The 15,528-nt window shown below is 38.7% G+C and overlaps 1 protein-coding gene across 1 annotated transcript in view; it reads left to right on the top strand.

Moving 5' to 3' along the window:
• The window catches only part of LOC134655341 (carbohydrate sulfotransferase 11), an 80,327-nt gene extending 66,400 nt beyond the window's left edge, over nt 1–13,927 (top strand). The window contains 5 exon segments of the mRNA XM_063510792.1: nt 497–684; nt 1,850–2,168; nt 3,245–3,406; nt 8,050–8,204; nt 13,834–13,927. Coding sequence (XP_063366862.1) covers nt 497–684; nt 1,850–2,168; nt 3,245–3,406; nt 8,050–8,204; nt 13,834–13,927 — 918 coding nt within the window.
• Nucleotides 13,928–15,528: the final 1,601 nt, after the last annotated feature.

The following is a 15,528-nucleotide window of genomic DNA, read 5'->3' as shown; positions in this document are numbered from 1 at the left end:
TAAGATACTGATGACTGTGTTCACTGTGGCGGTAGTGATTAATGTAACTATGTTAATTAACACCATTAAACAAGGTCGCAAATTTCACTCGTTCCTTATGTATTCTGTGTATGCAACATCACATATCAGCTTTATAATATACGTACTGAAATATAAAAAAGTAATAACTAACATGGCAATTTGAACGTACACTGACATCAAAATAGTGGCGTGACGTACGCGTATGCGTTAAGTGTTATTTCGTATGTAATTTTGAGTTTTCAAACATCCCGCTTGGCGCGCTTTTCAAATTCAACGATAAAAATGTAGCCATCACATTCGTATAGATCAGATTATGTGTATTATGGTCCCTCTAACCGCGCATGGAATGACATGATATGATGATATACTTAGCGCCTATCGTACCTACTTACGCGCGATGTCAGAAAGTGCCGTAAGCTTTTCATATCGTGTCAAGGGCAACCATAACGATATCTAATTCTACTTGTTGTTACAGTACATGTACGAAAACGGGACAAACGACGACGGACTCCTAACCCGAGACAAGTTCATGGAGGTGAACGCGCGGATGGAGGCGCGGCGGCGGTTCCTGAGGAGCGAGTGCTCGCGGCTCGGCCTCGATAGCTCGCGCAATAAGGCCTACGCCTGGGAGTACCTCATCAATCGCCAGTACCATGTTATTTGGTAAGACCTCATATCCTTGTATCTAGAGTCGGCCATTTTCTTTCGTACCTACTTCTCTCCCGCACTTTTCCGGTTGTATTATAAACTAAAGAAGCGGTTAACTTCTAGTGCGTGCACTAGAAATGGGGGCATAGCCAAGCCAATCGTTTGCAGAAAACGAAACGAAACGCTACCTATCATTTTCATCATTATATTTACGTTATCTTAGCGTCCAGAGGCTACCGCAAAAACCGAATTTCGCAAATTGCGGGGATCTTTCTCTTTTAGGTACTTACTCCAATGAAGGCGTAATTAGAGTGACAGAGAAAAATGCCCGCAATCTTCGCGGTAGCCCCGCAGATATTAAAGCGATGGTCAGTAGCAGTCGCTTTCGTAATTACTACTTAGATCCGGTTCCCCATAAAATACAAGCTCTGAGCTCAGAAAGACAGTAAGTAGGTATACCTATGTGAAAAATATTATCCGGTCGAAGCTTCATTCCGGTTTCGGTAGGTTTCGTCATAAAAACTGCCGAACCTTTCAGCCGCGCCGAAACAGTATTTTCAGTGCAATGCATCAATTGCTGTAATGCCGTGTCACCATAATCCAGCAAACACCTTAAATGACCTTTACATGCGTCTAAAGTGTCTAAACTGGGTCGTTACACTTATCACACGGCAAATAATGGGTAACGTATATTTATACAACGGAAATGTCACTGAAGTGCTAATTCTCGTTGCAATTAAGCGGTTGTTCCAGTTTCATGTAACGAGTAACGACTAATTGCATTGTTTTTGTATGCCATGTGGCAAAAAACTTACAGTGGCTTTGCAATGTAAATATATAGTTATACATGTAGCAAAAATGATAGGTACCCTAAAAGGAGAAGGTACCTATTTTTCAATAGGATTCGATTAAAATAAGCAATATGCAAGATTTCTTTCTCATGTGATATTGAACCAATTTTACTTCAAGACCTCAACATCGCAAAAAAAGTGACTTGTTTTAAAGAAAACATTAATGTCTATTAATTTCTTTAATCAGCAGAAATGTATACTTTTGCGCTTTTACTAATCGCTGTTTTACTTTTGCGCTTACTATACGGGGTTGTAAAAACACTAGTCGTCTAATGTATGGACTAAATTCCGCAGTAGATCAATATCTATATACCTACTTTTTGTTTCAGGTGTAACATATTCAAAGCTGCCTCCACGTCATGGATGTACAACTTCAATCTAATGGCGAACTACACAGCTGCTTTCTTAGACAAAACTAAAGAAGTGCCTCTAGGACTGGCCAGAAAGAAATACGCCAGGCCATCAGTCGAAATGGTCAAGAAAGCCCAAGTAGACTCCATATCATTCCTGATCGTAAGGCATCCTTTAGAAAGGCTAGCTTCGGCGTACAACGACAAAATCGCCCACGCGTGGCCTAAGTCCTTCCACGACAAGATGGGATACAGGATTATTCTAAAGTATAGGAAGGTAAGCTGAAATGGAAATTCAATTACGTTGAAAGCGTTCCATTTCGTTGGGGCATCACTTTGCTGATTGTTTCGAGGTTCCGTCGTTCGCTAATGATCGAATGCTTGAAATGACATGACATGCGCTTGGGAAATTAAAATGAATGGCAAGCGGTAATAAGTTCGAAATGCTTCTGAATTCAAGCTGTTTTGTAATTACTTAAGTGCTTTTATCTTATTATACAGTTAACTGTGTTCCTGGTTAAATTTTGTAAAACAGCAGTCCTTTTTCTGACTTCGGAATTTTAAAAACCAAAGTTTGCTTAAATACCATAAAGGTGCATCACTATTTATTTTATATTTTCAAAACTACTGAACCGATATGTATCTATCAATAGAGTGATTCTTGAGGAAGGTTTAGGTTTATAATTTGTTGAGGTTCTACCCATGCGAAGCCGAGGTGAGTCGCTAGTATTATAAAAAGAGAATGTTATTATTTAACCATAATCGTGGCCTAGTTCATTCGATACGAGATATGACAATCATAGCCCTTGCAAGCGTTCGAATAAATAATTGATGGCCGAACCATAATATTTGCTATTGCTATTGTTTCCTCGTCAACGGTGACTAACATTAAGGGGTTGAACGGGGTGGAAAAGGAGTGGAGAGGGGTGAAGCGCGTGTAATCCCTCGACGTGAATAATCATGAAGGCAATTCATACAGTATTCATAACAAATGAGGGGCCTTCTTTTATATGCCATAAGTAATGCTCTCTTTGTGAAACTATGCTTTAGTTTGCGTGGCCTAAATTTACGTCATATACCTATAGTATAATTAGTATTTTGTACTGAATAAATAAATAAACTTTCATAGTTTATTTGAGTGTTGGTCTCGGGTTAAGGTGCTATGTAAGTACAGCGCCACTTTTTTTGGGTAGACAAGAACATTTCTACAAAATTTATAGCGTACATAGATTGATACTTAGCATAGCGTTAGGACCTCTGCATACGAATGTGTATAATTGCTAATAGCTTAGACTAGAGATATTATAAAATAACCTAAGATGTGCAATAAAGAGTTATTGTATTGTATGTTTTTTTCTTCAGAAAACCCCAGACGCGCCGCGTTCGCCACACCCCATGTTCGAAGAGTTCGTCTCGTACGTGCTGGACGAAGCCCGGGCGAAACGGACACTCGACATGCACTGGACGCCGTACACGGATTTCTGCACGCCGTGCAAGTTCGACTTCGACGTCGTGCTAAAGTTCGAGACTTTGGACGTGAGTATACCCTGATAAGTGTTCGCAAACCCAACCATTAACAATCACTACCATTACAAAATTAAAGTAGGTATTTATATACTTATCTATCATATAAATTTTCGTTGTAGAATACCTATTTATTTATCGTATGGCAATATACACACTTATTAAGTTTACAATATTACATCACGTACCTAACATCAAAATTTACAATTCCGCAGATACAAACTCGCGTTTTTTGTCAGGGCTTTAACACATTCAGTGCCAGCGCGAGCTACACGCTACGAGCGTAGCCGATAACACGGGAAAAACCGTATGTAGCGAAAAGCGCCTACGAACAGTGAACTCCCCTAGCGAGTCGCAATCCTCAACTGGGCCTTTATATCTAGTAACAAGGCCCCCAGCAAACATTTTTGGTCAATATTCCGAGAAAGGCACCTATTTTAGGTCGCACAATTTAGGTGACCAAAATGAGGCACCTCGAATCGACGTCGAGTCGATATAAATGGGGAAAAAAAGCACGTGCGGGCGACGTATTTATTGACGGCAATTTGGTGATTACAACCATTAGGTCAACATTAGGTCATGTTTCCGACGTGGATTCGACGTCGCCACGACGTGCCGCGTAGTTGAAATGTACTAATTTGGTAATCTTTACCACCTTTAGACGTGGTGGTGACATATTTTTTACCATATAATTACTCTGCGAGGCAATGTTTAGATGAGACGCGATAATGAGAAAAAGAGACACAAACATTACGCTTATATATTCTTTTCACTCAGAAACAAAATGTCTGACAAGAAAACAACTTGAAGTTTTGCAATGATAATGGCGGCCACTAAGTCATGTAAAATAATTTACTTAGGCCGATTACGCAGATGAAGAACGATGAAATCTAGTGCGCAGAATTTTTTTTCGTGCAGTATGTTAGGTTTACATACAAAACTATCGATGGGCTCTTGAAATATTTGTGTGTGAGTGTATTGACTCGATCAAAAATATTGTTTTATTTTGAATATTAGCAATATGAAGTACCGTGCATGTGGCGGAGATGAAGATGCTGAGGTGGATGTCAGGCGTCTCCAGGATTGATAGGGTTCGTAACGAACACATCCGTGGTAGCCTAGGAGTGAGAGACGTCGCCGATAAGCTCCAAGAAAGTCGGCTGAGGTGGTTTGGGCATGTCAGAAGAAGGCCGCCTGAATACGTAGGCAACAGAGCCCTTAGCTTTGCCTTACCAGGCCCGAACAGGAGGGGCAAACCAAGGCAGCGGTGGCGTAATGTCATCGCCAAAGATTTAAACGCCTGTGGGTTGGCAGAAACCGATGTCCAGGATAGAGCGAAGTGGAAGGAGAAAAGTAGGAAAGCGGACCCCGTTACAGTACGGGACAAACGCTAGGAGGATGATGATGATGATGAAGTACCGTGCGATGGCACCATTCAAGATATAACAACTTAAATTATGCAATTTCATATTTTAAATCCCGTTATAATGAAAGAAAATGGCGGCACAACCTTATGGTATTGATAGTACTTTACAAGTGTTTTTAACTATATGGTCGCAATTTGGTATCTATTTTAAGTAATATTTACCTAAAATTAGTATCTAAATCGACATAAAATCGACGACCTAAAGGTCTGCGTATAAGAAATAATTACGTCGCAAATACACCTAAAATGTCTTATTAGTACATTTGACCTATTGGTCAGAGTTTGAAGTTAATTTTACCTAATATTTCGACTTATTTTTAACCATTAAGTCCCTGACTTCATGGTCCCCGTATAAGAAATAATTACGTCGCAAATACACCTAAAATTCCTTATTAGTAAATTTGACCTATTGGTCAGGGTTCTAAGTGAATTTTACCTAATAATTCGACTTATTTTCAACCATTAAGTCCGTGACTTCATGGTCCCCGTATAAGAAATAATTACGATGCATATACACCTAAAATGCCTTATTAGTATATTTGACCTATTGGTCAGGGTTCGAAGTTAATTTTACCTAATAATTCGACTTATTTTCAACCATTAAGTCCCTGACTTCATAGTCCCCGTATAAGAAATAATTACGTCGCAAATACACCTAAAATGCCTTATTAGTAAATTTGACCTATTGGTCAGTAATGGTCAGGGTTCTAAGTGAATTTTACCTAATAAATCGACTTATTTTCAACCATTAAGTCCGTGACTTCATGGTCCCCGTATAAGAAATAATTACGTCGCAAATACACCTAAAATGCCTTATTAGTAGATTTGACCTATTGGTCAGGTTTCAAGGTAAGTTTTACCTAATATTTCGCCTTATTTTCAACCCGTAAGTCCCTGACTTCATGGTCTATTTATGAAGTGAAATTTACGTTTTATTGTCCCTATATTTTGACTTTGAAGTAAAAGTGTACAATACGTAAAATAATTGGTGACTTAGGACGTAATTTTTACTTAAATTGGTAAAATCTTCTTCGAGCCTAGGAAAAAATACTTAAAATGTTTGCTGGGCCCTGTGTACTATGATGTTTTACCTAATAGGTACAAAACAAGAGTTATAGAAAACGAAATACTTGATGGAACCCTACAATAAAACAATAGTTTTTAGAAGTGTATTTTATTATTAATAAGCATAATTCTAAATTCTTGCGGAACCCCTGCAGGGGTGTCGCGGAACCCTAGGGTTCCGTGGAACACACTTAGAGTATGGCTGATTTATAATATAAGCTACAGCTCCCTACGGGACGTGTATATATGACGTATTCTTAAGACCGAGCTCACCCACAAAAATTTCGTCGTACTTACCTAATGGGGTTGGCCGGTCGAAGTGTTTAGCAGATGGCGCAATCATAGCTTGCCCTGTCCCTAGAATTGTGTCAATTTTTTATTTTTTTAATGCCCTAGATGCCAAAAGGCTTAAAGGAATCTCATAGAAAAAGGAGCAAGCTATGATGGCGCCATCTATGCAAACCTTTGACAGTTGCCAATCCCATTGAAAAAAGATTTCCCCGATTCCGTTGCAAACAACAGGAAACGTTAATGTCGCGATGCTCCGCCGGTCGCGGCTTGGTAACACTTCCGTGTTTCGTTTTGCTTTAGTTATCGTAACAAAACAAACAGCGAAAATAATGTTATTAATGTGAAAAATAACATCTCAAATTTAAATTGAAAATATAACACATCTTTCCCGTCATCTTTGGCCTACTAACGAAGTTAAATTGTAAATTTAGTCCAGGCACTGTAGAAGGGATGACACGAAATCAGGTAATTAAATCAAGATAAGGCCTTCGCTTTATTACCATGAAGACCTGTCAGTACGGCCATTAGATGCAAAGATCAAAGACATATCTAATTAATGGCTTTCGCTGTCATGGCGGTTCTGGCACATTGGAGATGAAATGTTTCTTTGTGTTTTAATCTTTCACTGCGGCCTAAAGCAAGCCAAAAAACTTGGTTTAAATTTAAATGGCATAAGGTTATTTGTTATATTGTTATTTTAAGTATTCATAAAAACATGTACTAGTTTTAATTGTAAATTGTTGATCGATTTTAAATTATTAAAGTAGCGATCCCAAATTAAAAATTATACTTAACAAAAACATTATGCTACCAACGACTTTTGTGTAAACTGATATTTACCTACCTACGTCTATTCTTGTGTAAATTTACCTGGTAACAGACTTGACCAAAAATTTTTACATCTCATTAATAATGAACCTGCTTAGAATCAAATTTTTGGTCAAGTCTGTTAACAGGTAAATACACAATTAGACTATGTTCACCTTCCTTATCCAACCTGCCGTTACCTAATGATTTTGTACTTATTTTTATGAAGACAAATCGCCTTCTAAATTCTTTAGGATTTTCAATTCATGGTTTGTAATGAAACGGTACATTTCGACCGGTAAACGTGAGACAAAGCAAGAAATAATACATAGTACCCCCTTAAAAGTGTATGTTCGCAAGCAAACTTTTATCGCCAGTCGCATCAATATTCTTACCGCGTCCTGCTTGCCAATGGAAAGGTATATTTAATCATGAAGGTTTAAATCCGTAAGTACCTAATAAATAAAATAAAATAAAATAAAAATAGCCTTTATTTCCCTGGAAAGTAGGTAGGTACATAGTTTTTTTTACTTATTAACGTATTTTTAAAAACTAAATAAAACAAAATTAAAATACTAAAAAAAAAATTAGGTGGTAACAATTGGTTTAGGTATTACGCGGGAATCATCCATTTTTGGACGAAGGCCTCCTCCATCTCATGCCAGTCGTTCCTGTTTTGGGCCAAGCGGGTCCAGTGGTTTCCGGCCACTGACACGATGTCATCTTTCCTTAAGTTTTTCCTTTTCTTTTCCGTAAGTACCTACCCATCGATAAACAATTTCTTACCCAAACAATTACTCCCGCAAATGTGTTTTATTTATGTTCATAATATCCCTTCCTGCGCCTTCATTCTGTTTGCACCTTCAGTCTAATATAGTTACCTATGTAGAAGTGGAGACGGCAATTGAGAGATTGCCTAACGTACTGGGACGTATGTGCGCTTTATACAAGTTTCATTCGTTGTATGGCAAGTGATCCTATTGCCATCTGTTGATAGCTTGCGGCATGATGCCCGAGTAGACGGCTGGCAGTCGCTAATATAAACGATCATGTTCATGTTTGACAGGAGGACCAAAGGTACCTGATTCAGCTAGCGCGGCTGCAAGACGTGGTGAAGCCCGAGTGGCGGAACAGCGGCAAGGGGAAGACCCAACAGAGCATCAACCACCTTTACTCGCGGCTGCGGCGGCAGCAGCTGGTCGGCCTGTATAACCTTTATAAGTGAGTTTACTGTTTACACACAAGCGAAACTATCAGCGCTATTCCTTTCCGTGTGACAAGTATTAAGAGTTCAAGAACTCATCACTAAAAGCCAGCATACAACCGAACGAACGCTCTCATTTTGTAAACGAGATAGTTGTCAAGCGGACCCCATCATGCTCCCATGAGCCTAGGCAAAAAGCTGGGACAACGCTAGAAAGAAAGATGCTCACATTACATAAATGAACGTATGTATAAAGTAGCATGATATATAGGTATTAGGTATCTATGTCTGGGACTAGTTTCCGTTGCTAGAAATTATAATAAATAGAAGTTTTGTACCTATGTATGTAAAATTTAAGAAGCGATTAGTTCCAGGGGAGATGTAATGCTATAATTTTCATAATTCATAATTTATTTATTTGCGTAAGATAGTACATGCAGGTTCATATAAGGTTAACTGTGGTGTTTCCTAATCCTAAGGTTAACGTAGAACATTCAAGCACGAATAAAACACTACTGTTGAACCTACATCCCCGAAGAAAAATTGCGAGTCATATTACTTTTGTCACATAAATGGGACACAGTTGTGACGAAACTTACCCACTCATATGAAACGGACGGGAAATCCCAAGTCCCGAAGCAAAAAAGTTTGTATTTTTAAATCCCCTGCCGGACCGCCCGCAGAACCGTATTTCCCAAACGGATTAGCGAAACTGAATAGAAGCCGTTTTTAGCTGTTTGCTGAAATGGGCTGTTTCTAACTTGTCAGTTTTTACTGTTTAGTCCATGTTTGTTTGCCAGAAACTTGTGTCTTAACCTACCTTGCTCCAAAAATGGACGTCAGACTACGTTTGTAACCAATAAGGTCCTATTAATATTTCTCGTTGGTATCTATTGTTTACGAGTAGGTAACTAGGTACACAAATAGTATTGGATAATACGTAGGTACAGTTAGTAATTATGATTTGGAATAAATGTTGAAATTGTGTTGAATTTTTAATTTTTATGAAGTATCTCATCTCAATACCATTTGCGCTTCTGTCCGGATCTGATCGTATCGTTTTTATCGTAAGTCTATTTAATGTCCCACTGGCGGGCAATGGCCTCTCCTCTTTTTTAGCCGCATACCTACCCCTGCAGAACGTATTAATTCGTTCTGCCATCTCATTTTCGGTCTGAACTGTGCCGCTGTGGCTATTTTCTAGGACCCATTTACTAGCACTTTTGGGCCTCCTGTCCGAATGTCAATATTAGGTAAATTGACTAGGTACATTTCGATGTAAACATTAAGAAACTATTAGAAACTTTTCGATTCAATCGATCCACTTGTACATTGGGCCAAGAAAGTGGGCTACCACCCTACGGATGAGTTTCGTTTGAACGTCATGAGACAACAAGGTCGACACACGTACGTCAACTGTACGTCATTGTCAACCTTAGCGATCGTTAGATCTCGCAGAAACTTTTGTCAAAACTGGTAGACCACTTTCTTGGCCCACTGTACGACGTCAGTGGATAAAACCTGCAATTGTTTCAATTTATTTCCATTTTCTATTGCGATTAATAGACCACCAACTGACACTAATGACATAATTATGCCGTCTGTTTAGTTAATGTTTTAACATTCATTTAATTACCGATCGTTTTACCAGAGTCGTAAAAATGTCACATGACAGGCAAATTAAATACGACCCTATTTTCAAGGGTATGGCGTGATGTGTTCATTTTTTACCTTTAATGTACACATAGGTATGATAATGAATGAATGAATGAATGATGATGTCCTCCCAGACGTATCCGTCGACGGCGACATCCTGACAAATAGAACAAAAAAAAAAGCGGCCAAGTGCGAGTCGGACTCGCCCATGAAGGGTTCCGTATTTAGGCGATTTATGACGTATTAAAAAAAACTACTTGCTAGATCTCGTTCAAACCAATTTTCGGTGGAAGTTTACATGGTAATGTACATCATATATTTTTTTTAGTTTTATCATTCTCTTATTTTAGAAGTTAGGGGGGGGGGACACACATTTTACCACTTTGGAAGTGTCTCTCGCGCAAACTATTCAGTTTAGAAAAAAATGATATTAGAAACCTCAATATCATTTTTGAAGACCTATCCATAGATACCCCACACGTATGGGTTTGATGAAAAAAAAATTTTGAGTTTCAGTTCGAAGTATGGGGAACCCCAAAAATTTATTGTTTTTTTTTCTATTTTTGTGTGAAAATCTTAATGCGGTTCACAGAATACATCTACTTACCAAGTTTCAACAGTATAGTTCTTATAGTTTCGGAGAAAAGTGGCTGTGACATACGGACGGACAGACAGACGGACAGACAGACGGACAGACAGACGGACAGACAGACGGACAGACAGACGGACAGACAGACGGACAGACAGACAGACATGACGAATCTATAAGGGTTCCGTTTTTTGCCATTTGGCTACGGAACCCTAAAAAGGATCTTAACTATTACGTGCATAAGCGCGAGCGTGGCTCGCAAAACCAAATTTGGTTTTGAAAGTGCGACAACTAAACATAAAGCACAGTAGAGCTGCCCAGATGCGTTGTATGTGTAATTGTAGGAGGGCTTGGGCCGAGTTTTTCGGAGCTGGCGTTTGGCGTCAAGATCTTCAAGTCGGGAGTGTTCGAAGATATCAAGACCCGTATTGACAGCAGTTCGCCAGTCCGATCTCCGTGTTGCAAGCTCCTCCCACGACTCGCATGATATGCCGGTGGCCAAAAGGTGGCGTCTCAAGACATCCCTGTAGCGTAGGTACTGCCCACCAGCCTTGCGTTTACCTGTGGCTAGCTCAGAGTAAAATACTGCTTTGGGCAGTCTCGATGGTGCCATACGTACAAGGTGCCCGGTTCAAAGACACGGACCAATCACGGCACGGGATTGACTCGAAGATGGAGTTACGCTACCGTATGTGTGGCAGAGGGGGTAGCGCGACTATGCTATGTCTAGAGGTTGGATTGTCTGTGGTTACGTACTTGCTTAAATGTGCTTGCCAAGTTTCATGTTAATATTGTTAATTCAACTTGTCGTTTTAAAATGAGAGCGTAACTTCAATTGTATGAGAGCGGCTTTTTAGCGGAGGTTTCGTGAGAGTCAATACGTATACTTAGGTACCGAGGACACGTCTGTTTTTATTTTATAGACCCCATTTGAGTCAAAGATCGCTTTCATCGTTGCTCATCACGACACGTTGCATGCGGGAAAATGTAAAACTGCAACAATGGGCCGAGCCCTTTACGACCCCATTCGGTGATTCAATTACTTTGCGAAAGTTCGTTTGGTGTTGTTTTTATTAGAGGACGCCCCAAAAAAGGAGTGTAATGTTTTACAGATATTTTTTGTCAGACATCGCAAAGTTTAACCCTTCGTGCATAAAAAAAAACAAATAGAAAACTATCACTACATAGTATAAAACAATGTTGCTTCCCGCTGTCTGTCTGTCCCTATGTATGCTTAGATCTTTAAAACTACGCAACGGATTTTGATGCGGTTTTTTAGGGTTCCGTAGCCAAATGGCAAAAAACGGAACCCTTATAGATTCGTCATGTCTGTCTGTCTGTCCGTCTGTCTGTCCGTCCGTATGTCACAGCCACTTTTCTCCGAAACTATAAGAACTATACTGTTGAAACTTGGTAAGTAGATGTATTCTGTGAACCGCATTAAGATTTTCACACAAAAATAGAAAAAAAAACAATAAATTTTTGGGGTTCCCCATACTTCGAACTGAAACTCAAAATTTTTTTTTCATCAAACCCATACGTGTGGGGTATCTATGGATAGGTCTTCAAAAATGATATTGAGGTTTCTAATATCATTTTTTTCTAAACTGAATAGTTTGCGCGAGAGACACTTCCAAAGTGGTAAAATGTGTGTCCCCCCCCCTAACTTCTAAAATAAGAGAATGATAAAACTAAAAAAAATATATGATGTACATTACCATGTAAACTTCCACCGAAAATTGGTTTGAACGAGATCTAGCAAGTAGGTTTTTTTTAATACGTCATAAATCGCCTAAATACGGAACCCTTCATGGGCGAGTCCGACTCGCACTTGGCCGCTTTTTTTTTAAATAGATAGAGTGATTCAAGAGGAAGTTTTATGTATAATTTGTTTACCCGTGCGAAGCCGGGGCGGGTCGCTAGTTAAGGATAAAACATAAGAGTGATTGCTAAAACGGTTATCTGAAAATGAAGTTTATTGCTTTATTATTTATCATTAACTTAGGCAATCTGAATTCTGAACCTCTGGAACAAGGAAATAATTAAAAGTTTAAAACTTACAGACTTCCGATTTTTAGAACATCTCTGAAACTCTGATTTAAACTTTCACGATTTTTACACATTATTAAATTGTACAACGGGACTTATTAACCTTCTCCACGCCGTGTCAAACACAAATGCTGTCACTCAGACGCCACGTCATTGAAGTGTCAAAACTGAAGTTGAACTTTATGTATATGCACGTAGGTCGATGTTGCTCTGTGGTCTGTGACCGATTAATCGGTCTTTGGCGTTGAACCTACGGTGCGGATATATCGGTCATTGGCGTCCAAAAGGTTAATCGCGTATCGCGTGTCGGAGGTAAATCATAAACTTAGATACGCGATTAAGTCCCGTTGTACAATTTAATAATCTCTGAAACTACTAAAATCGCTGAATATTATACCATCTTGTATGTGTAAGTACCTAGGTAAACATGGGGCTAAAATTTAATGTTAAGAACTGCTGCTATACCCGTCATCGACATATTAAAGTTGGTTTTAGAAACGTCCTGCATAAGCCAATAATCACTGTTAGGCTAATAGTCACAAAGTAGAATACTCAATCTGTAGCATCACTCAAGGAGAGGAGAGGCTTAAAAAATTGTCGCTTCTCGATACTTAGTTAATTCTGTTTTCCTCGATTAGTACTTGTTTAGTTTTCTTTACTTTTCTGGTTCGAATTCATATATATTTATCTATAGTAGGTATATATATATATTGAGCCTCGGTAGAGAACCATTTTGTACCATTTGGAGTTGAAACTCTAGGTCCATGGGGTCCCAGCGCGCATAAGTTGTTCGCAGAAATCTAATCGCGAAGCGTCTGGTTGACGTAACAGCTGGTGACCGAAGAGCTGGCGGCTACCTCGCACAACGTATCAGCATTGCGATACAGCGAAATGTCGCCAGCATCCTTGGTACAATGCCTCAAGGGCCTATTTTAGATTTAAGCTAATTATTAATTTCTTTTAGTAATACCACTGTAGGTATATATCTTGTTTGTAAATAAATGATTTTATTGAGTATTTATTTATTTTATTTAGGTTATGTTTATTTGTAGCAATGTGTATTCAAAACTTGCACTTCATTAATTTTAGTGATTGTACACTTTAATTTTTGTTTGTCATTCATCGTTACTTCTGTTTTATTCGTTTCCTCAAAGGTTAACTGGAAGAGACCCCATACAGGGTTAAGTTCGCCTTTGTTGTATTTAATTTACTATGTAACTGTGTTCTCGTGTTTTTATTTCTATGTGCAATAAAATACCTAATATATGCATACATAGGTACATACTTAACATGAACTCTCCTCATTTGTGATTACTTGCAAAACGTGACTAACTTACACATTTCTTTCGCAGATACGACTTTCAACTCTTCAACTACACCTTAGACAGCTATTTCGAAATCGTGCAACCGGACGAATCGAGCCTACAGATGAGTAGTGGTGAGTAAATACTGAGTATTTACCCGGTATTTACTCAAAGTCCCCGATAAATACCCGTATTTACCTACTCATTTAGGTGGGTAAAATCGATTGCTTATAAAATTAAAAATAAGTGAGATTTAAGAACTAAATTGTTTTTTATTGAAGAGTGCTAACGTGTATTAACAATATTTATAAAATAAAAGGCATATAGGACGTTTAAGGTTTTAAAAATAAAGGTAATTAATTATCAGTGAGAGGCAACTTGTGATATTGCATAGTAAAAAAATTGGTTTTAAATGAAAAGGTATTTACAGTACATATGGCCCTATTTTCCCGCACTAGTGAGCAAAATAGCACTTTTCGTGTGTATGTCAAAAGTTTAAAGGGCCTATGTACTTACTGTAAAACGTTTTACGATACACGTGCGAATAGGTAATTCGCAACTCGTGTCGATTTAAAACACTCCCTTTGGTCGTGTTAAACATTTATGGCCACTCGTTTCGAATTTCCTCTTTTCCGCACTTGTATCGTAAATAACTATTACTTTAAAAATATGGTACTTAAATTCTATCAATGTTCTAGAATCTAGATAAACTGCATGTCGCGTAAAAGTGCGTGGTTACGCGGCACTTACGACCTTTTATTAAGGGTTTTTAAATAAATCTCAAAAATGGCTCCACCGATCATGTTCAAAATATTGTTTTTGTACTCTATTCTACGAGTAATCTCCCTAAATAGTTTATATCCACCAATTTGGGTATAAACGAGTAAATACGGGTATATTGAGTAAATACTGAGTATTTACCCGTGAGTATTTACCTACTTACTACCCATCTCTACGAGCCACGGATGAGCGTAATTATATAATTTAGTCATTTATATTTAATGCGCACATTATAAAAGGGCGTAAACGACTAGGAGGTCCTAGAAGGATACAACCTTTGTTAAGATAGTGAGCATAGACGGTGTACCGACCAAGATATGGCATGCGAACGATGGAAATTAGACGTTGTGTCTGTGGATTAAGGATCACGTGGACTGTTTATGTGGTACCAGCGATGGGTAAAGACTGGTTGTTTGAAACGTTCGATAGAAGTTGTCAATTCGGTCTTTAGTTTTGTTACATTTTGATATTAATGTTTGTTGGAAGTGTTGAGATGCGATACCAAGTAAAAGTATACGTACAAGGACTATTTGATATGCTTAATAATTTTTATATGTACCAGGAATGAGATATACCAACGCTTGTCACATACAAGCCTCTATGTATTTTATAAACCGTTTATTTTAGGTCATATTTGAGTTGATTTAAGTGCAATATAGCTTTAAGGAAATATTGAAAAACTAAATAAATTGTTTAACCAGCGCACACTGAGGCCCAAGACTCACGTTGCAACAAATCACATGCGACTTTCGACCCTTGCCTTGCGTCATTTCACAGATCGATTGAATTTGTTGCACCAACAAGTGTAAGACCTGAGTGGACGCTCGAAGCGGAGCGTTCGGCGGGGCGTGCAGCGTGGCGTCGGGCTCACAAGTGATTTGAGCAGCGTGCACTAAGGCCGCTACTATACGCTTGCATTTGTTTAACATGCACGCCGCTCGCCCCGCCCCGCTGCACGCCCAA

Source organism: Cydia amplana, chromosome 16 (genome assembly GCF_948474715.1).
Source record: "Cydia amplana chromosome 16, ilCydAmpl1.1, whole genome shotgun sequence".
NCBI classification, from domain to species: Eukaryota; Metazoa; Arthropoda; class Insecta; order Lepidoptera; family Tortricidae; genus Cydia; species Cydia amplana.
Note: the sequence above shows the minus strand (reverse complement) of the source record. Positions and strands in the feature narration are given on the sequence as shown.